At 44.1% G+C, this 8081-nt stretch overlaps 1 protein-coding gene across 1 annotated transcript in view; it reads left to right on the top strand.

Moving 5' to 3' along the window:
- Window positions 1–336: 336 nt before the first annotated feature.
- EIF2AK3 (eukaryotic translation initiation factor 2-alpha kinase 3) overlaps window positions 337–8081 on the top strand; it is a 141552-nt gene continuing 133807 nt past the window's right edge. Inside the window, exon 1 of the mRNA XM_006875852.1 lies at window positions 337–842. Coding sequence (XP_006875914.1) covers window positions 547–842 — 296 coding nt within the window. The 5' untranslated portion in view covers window positions 337–546. The remainder of the gene's footprint in view (window positions 843–8081) is intronic.

The following is an 8081-nucleotide window of genomic DNA, read 5'->3' on the forward strand; positions in this document are numbered from 1 at the left end:
GAGTCATCCGGTTCCACCAATGTTCTCGCAGGTTTTCCCTAGCGCCTTGTTCTGAGGGGTGAGACCAACCACCGCAATGACCAATCGGTTTCGGATGAAGGTATTCCGGGACTGCCGAGTTCTCCAATACCGTAAGGAGGCTGAGGGGAGGGGCATTTCTCATTGGGTTACCATGTCCGGAAGAGGGCTAGGCCATGGGCGACGAAAATACGATTTGATTGGACTGCGTGTTGACGGCGCTCGGAGAAAGCCCAGCTTCCCCAATTGGGCAGCCTGAGTCTTCGGAGTGGCGGTGGCCCCAGCCAATCGGAGGGTAGACTCACTGCAAGTTTGTTCAATGGGCAATGTCTGAGGGAAGCTGTCAGTCAGGTGGCAGTGGAGAAGGCCGGGCTAAGACGTGGCCGGGGGAAGGCGGCTGGCTGTCCAGGCCGTCAGGGCAGCGGTGGGGTCCCTAGCGCGTTCTCGTCTGCGTAGGGGGCTCCGAGTTGCTGAAGAGGCGGGCGCCAGCGGCCGCGCATCCATGCCCACGCGCGGGGCGGGCAGCTGATGGAGCGCGCCACCTGCCTGGGGCCGCTCACGCGGGCACTGCTGCTGCTGTGGTTCGCCTCAGGGCTGGTGGCTGCGGGGCGCGTCCGCGACCTCCCCGCGCCGTCGACAAACGCCGCGTTCGGCCTGGGGGCCGCGGCCGCCCCCACCTCGGCCGCCCAGGTGCCAGTGGCGGGGGCTGTGACTGTTTCGGAGGTGACGGTGGAAGATGCCGACGCGCTGCCAGCGACCGCGGGCGAACCGGAGCCGCGGGAGTCCGAACCCGAGGACGAGGCGGTGCTGCGGCCCCGCAGCAGGTGAGAGGGGGCGCCCCCGGGAGACTCCTTGTTTACGCGCGCGAGCCGAGGGGTCTTGGAGACCCAGACCTGGGACCCGCGTCCTTCCTCGCCTACGGTTGGTCCCTCGTCGGCGGAGGACAGATCGTGCCCTGGAAGTGGGCAGTGGCACCTGAGTGTTTGGTCACGACCACTTCCAACTCTCCCCGACCAGCGACTTGCCCGGGCTTGGCTTTTGAGCACCCGGCCCTAGTTCGCGGGCGGGAGCTGCTGCTTCATAGTCGGGTGATGCTAGGAGAATGGAGCGCAGGGGTTGGACAGGAAAACGCCACTTTATTTCTGTCATTGTTTATGGGCTTTACTCATTGTCCAAGGAACTTTTCCCGCTCACTGTTCTTTTACGGGAGTCGCCCCGTCAGTACTGTTTTGACAGCTGTTTTGGGAGTGGACTTTCGAGGGACATTTCCCTTTAAATATAACACTGTAGTGCCCCCAGATGAGTACTAAGGTCAGTGTTTGTCTAATTGAGATCTCAGGAACACCTGAATCCGAATCCGAATCACCTGGGGTTGCTGGTTAAATGTCGATTTCTGGGCCCCACCCCAGTTTGATTGAACCAGACTGTGTTGTTGTTGTGTGCCGTGGATTCGCTTCTGATCTTAGTGACCCTATACAGCGTTTCCAAGAGTGGCTGGTGGGTTTCAACTGCAAATATCATGGTTACCTGTCCATTGCTTATCCTACAGTGTCATATCGGAACTTTGTACAGGAACCTCGAATCTACATGCCTAACTAACACTCCAGACTTAAATCACACTCACACAGAAGTTTGAGAGCTATGGATAGGTTCTTGGGTACTGGCGTTCTTTGTTATTTAGAGGATTTACGACAAAAACAAATATTGAGGTGTCTCGGGGTAGGACCACCTACGCCTTACAAATATTGTTTCATAATACTAATTTAAAGCACTTTTTAAGTCCAGACACAAATGTAATACATTTTAATTGTAAAGTGGTTAGCTGACAGTTAATGTGTCCCTGTAGGGTAATGCATTGGACCATGAGGTCAGTGTGAACCACAAGGTTGGTGGTTCAAATTCATCAGCCACTTCTTGGAAACCGCATACAGCGTTTCTATGAGTTGAACTGACTTGAAGGCACTTAACAACAATAATCTTAAAATGGGGAATGCAGTGGTTCTATAGGATAAGCTCTGGACTTCCAACCATAAGGTTGGCGGTGTGAGCTCACCAACCACAGAATGTCAGAACCGACTCAGTGGAACTTAATAACAACAACAATCTTAAAACACCCAGGAAAAAAGTAATGTCCCATTTAATAAACGGAATGATACAAGAAACATTAGGTCATTTAAACCAGGGAGGGCTAACATTTAGATTAGGAAGTATTGTACATTTTGTTGTTGTGTGCCGTGGAGGTGGAGTCAGCTCCGACTCATAGCGACCCTGTACAGGGCTTCCGAGGCTGTAAATCTTTACAGGAGCAGAAAGCCTCATCTTTCTCCCACGGAACAGCTGGTAGTTTTGGACTGCTGACTGAGATTATCAGCCCGATTCATAACCACTACAGAGCATTTTGCATTTACAATGCAGTAATTACTAAAGTATAACAAATTAGATTAAATTTTTAATAAACTATCAGAAACTTGATCTGTATACCTGGAGATTAGAGTAAGTACTCTAGGCATCATTTGAGTATTTAAGTATAGTGTTAAACATTTAAGCAAATACTTAACTAAGTTTTCTTAGCTTCTGCTGATGAATCACCTGGGAAAGTGTTATTGTTTGTCTTAAAGAAACAGCTGGTGCGTTGTAAGGAAAAGAAAGAGACAGAGAGAGAGAGAGTCTTGGCTTCAACAGCAGGCAGTTTTATTGGGAGTAAACCTGGGAGGGGGTACTCTTTCGTCACCAAAGGAGACCAAGAGCCCGTCTGTTCCCTTACAGACTGGGGTATTTATAGGCCTGTGGTCTGGGTATAGTTCTGGCTAGTTTACAATGGGCGGGGGTTATGGAGATTTGGCCAGGGGTATGGAGATTTTCCTGAAACCTGGAATTTCCGGGGGGTAGGGTCTCCAGGTGTAACAAAGACCCAAGCTTCCCCGGGGTTCAGAAGCTCAAGCCAAGCCGGACCCCATTCATTGTCAATTGGGGTAGTTGCAATGCCATTCTGTTAATCAGGTGCAAAGTCCTTCACACGTCTTAAAGTGTATTAAGCAGAGTGAGATGCAGGGAGACCTGGTGGTGTAGTGTTTAAATACACTGGTGTGGCGCTGTGGTATCAGTACTGGACTGTTCAGACCCACCAGCTGCTCTGCGGAAACCCTATACAGGGTCACTATGAATTGGAACCAACTCAGTGGCACTTAACAACTAACCAAAAGGTCTGTGGTTTGAACCCACTAGTCACTCCTCGGGAGAAAGATGTGGCAGTCTGCCTTTTGAAGATTTACAGCTTTGGAAACCCTTTGGGCAGTGTAGTTCTATAGGTTAAGCTCTGGATTGCTAATGCAAGGTTGGCGGTTCAAACCACCCAGCCACTCCTTGGAAACTACACAGAGTCACTATGAGTTGGAACCAGCTTGAAGGCACTTAACAAAACCAACTCTGTTTTATAGAGCTGAGACGAGTCTGAATCAACTTGATAGCAGTGGGTATAGGTTTTGGGTTTTTAGCGTCGGATGGTTTGCTTTTCTTGGAATACAAATCCACTTCAACAAGTACTTATTGGCACTTACAACAACACAAGAAACCCGAAGGACACAGAGGCTAGGCAGAGAGTCCCTGCCTTCCAGGAACTTAATGTCTAGTAGTGGAGACAAAACCGCGAAATCCATAATAGCACTGCGTCCTGTGGTGGTGAAATAATTCACCCTCAACTGTGAACCTACATCTTGGTGTTTGGAACCCATCCAGTGGCATATTTGCTTCCTTAATAAAGATTGTTGTTGTTTAGTGCCATCTAGTCATTTCCTCCTCATAGCAATTCTGTGTAGTGTTTCCAAGGAGCAGCTGGTGGGTTTGAACTGCCGACCTTGTGATTAGCAGTCCAGTGCTGCTCCTATCCAGGAAAACCCTACAGAGCAGTTCTACTTTGAGCACAATGGGTTGCCAAGAGTTGGAATCATTTCAGTGGCAACTGGTTTGGTTTTGGATTTTGGAGTAATGGCCTTTATACCAAAACAAAGCAGAAACAGTGCAATTGAGTGTCCCCTGGTTTCTGTGGTATTCATGGGTGGTATGTGACAGTGACGTAGGTGGAAACATGAGAAACAGCTGTGGCAGAATGATGTGGTTCTTGAAAAGCAGGTAGAATTGTGATGGGATAGACACTAGACTAATGAGACAACAAGGAACACTGATGCTGGCAAGCATGTTTAGAGAAGAATTTCTTTTTATACATATGTGTGTGTGTAGTGTGGTCTGTGTGTACAGAAGAGATACATACATGTGCATGTGTGTTGGGCAGGGAGAAATAGACAGTGAGGGTAGTAAAATAGATTGGGGTCAATATTGTAGCTCCTGTGTGGTCACATGAGTAGCATCATCACCACTTAGGAACTTACTGTTTTTGCTAAGTGCTGTTGAGTCGGTTCCAGCTCATAGTGACCCTGTGTAGGGTTTCCAAGGAGTGGCTGGTGAATTTGAACTGCCAAGCTTGTGGTTCAAACCAGTCTTATGGTTGAGTGCTTATCCTACAGTGCCACACCAAAACCGTATAAGAAATCTAGAATCAGGCAGCATTCCAGACTCAGTAGGAATGTGCATTTTAACAGGATCACCAGGTGATTGGCATGCACATTATGTTTGAACAGTATTGTATAGAGGATCTTGAATTCCAGACGCTTCAGCTTTGCTTTAGGAATATTCTTTAGCACCAGTATGTACTAAAAACTAGAGCTAAGGATCTGAAACTGAGAACGTTGTAGCAATTCAAATGAGTATTTGATTTTATTATTAAGTGAATATAGAACCCAGGAGGCAGAATTGAGAAAGATTTGAGGCAGAAGAATTGTGATTCTTGCCAAATTTCTGCTTTCTTCTTCCTTGAGACTGGGTGGCCAGAGATGAGAGCATGCGTAAGAAAGTGGAGAGATATAGAGGTTTGTTGTTGACATGGTGGCTTGGACAGGACATTCAAATAAAGACATTTGGAAGGCAGGTGGAAATGAGTGGCTGGAGTTAGAGAGAGAGAGAACTAGAGAGTTAGAGGTAAAGAGAGAGCTTGAAAGAGAAGAGAGAAGAGGTTATGGTAAAAAGTTGAAGTTATGAGAAACTGGTGAGGAACATGAGCCAGCAATGGAAACAGGTTTGGCGATTCAGACCGAGGAGTTAGCAGAACGAAGGCTGTGGTGATGTGCAGTAGAGACAGTTCTCAGAATCCATCAGGTTATGGGCTCATCTCTTTCTGTCCCACTCCCACCGCCCTCCACTGCCAAATCTGATAGGAGGCAATTTTTCAGGGTTTGGGACCTCTGATTTTATTTATTGACCAAGAGGAGGAAGCCTGCATAAACAGGTTGTAAATGAAAGGATTGGATAAGCAGGTGAAGGTAGTCAGAGATCATCTAATTGGCAAGCAGATAGGGCACTTCTCTCTCAGAAACAAGAAGAATACAAGTAAACATTTTTGCCTGGTGGAGGCTGTGATCTCTGGCAGACCAAATTGGCAAGAAAGAGACAGGCTCTGCTTTTAGGGGTCTACCTCCGCGGGGGAAAGATGAGGTGTTATGCTCCCTTAAAGATTTACAGCCTCAGAAACCCTGTACAGGGTCCCTATTGAGTCGGTTCCGACTCCACGGCACATAACCACCACCACCTGATAGTATGAATGTGGAAAGTTTGAGAAACCCTGGATAAATAGATTGATAGAATCAACAGGAGATAAATATGCAAAGTTTATAAAACTTTTCCATGCGATCTTTAAAAATAAGAAAAGTAAGAAAAGGTAAAAAGACCAGAGAATATCAGTTCTAGAATAACAGATTAATATCCTGTGTGTTGCAAGAAGGAGGATTAGAGGATCATTTGAATTAACCAAGCGTTTATTATAAACAGCTGTGAAGAATTTTGTTCTTTGCAAATCTGTTTCCAAAAAATGAAGATGAAGAATTAACAGTTTTATTTTTGCATTTTACCTTTTGAGGCTCAAGAAGCAATATAAGACTCGCTGATTTTTATTTGTTTTTTCTGTTTATTAAGCTTTCAGCTTTTCATTCTAGATGCATCTCAAGCATGAGAGTTAGCAAATAAACTAATTTTCCTTTGAAAACAGCTACAATAAACTTGCTTTTCTTTTGTAATCCTGTCAGTTTTTGCATTTAACCGTTACATTTAATTGACATTTAAATGGAATAGCCACTGTAGAAAGTTGGGAAGAACTGTCTGGCTTCACGGTTAGGTTTTATGCATGGAGTAACCAGCTTTCTGACTCCGATACAAATAGCAAAATTTTAAGTGTTATTTGGGGCTCATGGTGATGGGGTAGACATCTTTAGATTGAGTACATTCTGACAACCTCAGAAGTTATAAAGAACCAGGTTTTATCCTATCATACTAATTTGTAAAGTCTCTGGTAGTGTAGTGGTTACGAATCAAGCTGTGAACCTCAAGGTCAGCAGTTCAAAACTACAAGCTATTCCACAGGAGAAAGATGAGGCTTTCTGCTCCCGTAAAGATTTACAGCCTCGGCAACCCTGTACAGGGTCGCTATTAGTAGAAACCGACTCCACTTTATATTCCCTTCTAACAAATGTATTGCTAAATTTGGCATTAATCTATGGTGCTTCCTCATTTTGTGCATTTGTAAACTGATTTTTCGTGTGTGGATTAAATGGGATAACATGAAAATACTTTGCAAGTGTAACAGAATTAAGTTCTCTCTGTTTGTATTCTTTGACAGACTGACCTAATATGAAACAAAGGTACAGAAATCTTTAGATTTTCAGATTTGTAATCGTACTGAAGTAAAAACAAAGCACCTAGTAGGTCAGTGAACTTTAGAAGACAGAGTTGAAGGGAACCCACTCATCTGATTCCAACAAAGCTCCCGATTTTGACTTCAAACCTAAAAGGTTAACTTGAACCCACATTTACAGAAGAATTTATATATTACTTGCAAAGCAAGTCATAAGCCAAAGTAAGTCAAAGCCAAACATACTTTGGACAAGTAATAACTTGATGTTGTTAAGTGCCGTGGAGTGGAGTCAGTTCCAACTCTTAGTGATCCTGTATTGGGTTTCCAAGGAGTGGCTGATGAATTTGAACCACCGACCTTGTGATTCAAACCACCCTTGTGGTCCAGTGCATCATTCTGCAGTGACACACCAAGACTTACCTTTTTAGAATTGCCTTCTGAATTTGCCACCCGGATTCTGGCTATAACATGGGAAAGGGTGGAGGCTCTGTGCTCTTTGTTGAAACTTAGCTCTTTGTGATCTCAATCATTTTGCTGGAGTGGCCTGCCTCCATCCATTGTGGTGAGCTGTAGTCTTCCAACTAGCTCTTCATTCCCTAAGTATTGTCCAGGAAGTCAGTCTATGTTTTACTTTCTGTAACAGAGGAGCTGCATGTTCATTTTAACGACAAAATTAAAACACACAGAGGAGAATTTGTAGGTTACAGAACTAAATGGCAAGGGAAGGATGAAATTTTTTTAACCCGGTTTTGTTTTTAAATAACCATTTGAATTAAATTGTGTCCTGGAGTGAAATAGAAAAGAAGTGCTTCGAAAAACTGTTATAATTTAATAGGAAAAGGGTATCTGTCAATCTCATGTTGCCTGTAATAATGCAAAGTTAGCTCTTATTTCTTTCAAGTAAGCTGACATATCAAAGTTATAAAATATAGTTGGTAAGTTTTCATGTTGCTTGTTCTGATTTGGGCCCTGACTCCTTACAAGACTAAATAAAGGTTTGATTTGAAGATTTTACTTAGTAGGTAAGGACAAGGAGATAAAAGACAATTCATACTAATTTCTTTTTAAATGAGAACATATGCTTCCTTTAATGAGTACATATGTTTGGGTAGAATTTTCTTGGATACATTTAAAAATACATAAATAAAAGATTTGACCAAATCACATTTTAAACTCTGGAGCTTTTTTTGTTTTGTTTTCCCCAAGAAAGGAATTGTGATTTTTTTTTTTTTTTTAGCATGAAGTTGTTCCTGTAGAAATGATTCCATCAGTATAATGATTTCCAGTCATCTGTTTATCTTCTTTCACCTGGTAAATTTTTTTGTTT

Source organism: Chrysochloris asiatica, unplaced genomic scaffold (assembly GCF_000296735.1).
Source record: "Chrysochloris asiatica unplaced genomic scaffold, ChrAsi1.0 scaffold00341, whole genome shotgun sequence".
Lineage (NCBI taxonomy): Eukaryota > Metazoa > Chordata > Mammalia > Afrosoricida > Chrysochloridae > Chrysochloris > Chrysochloris asiatica.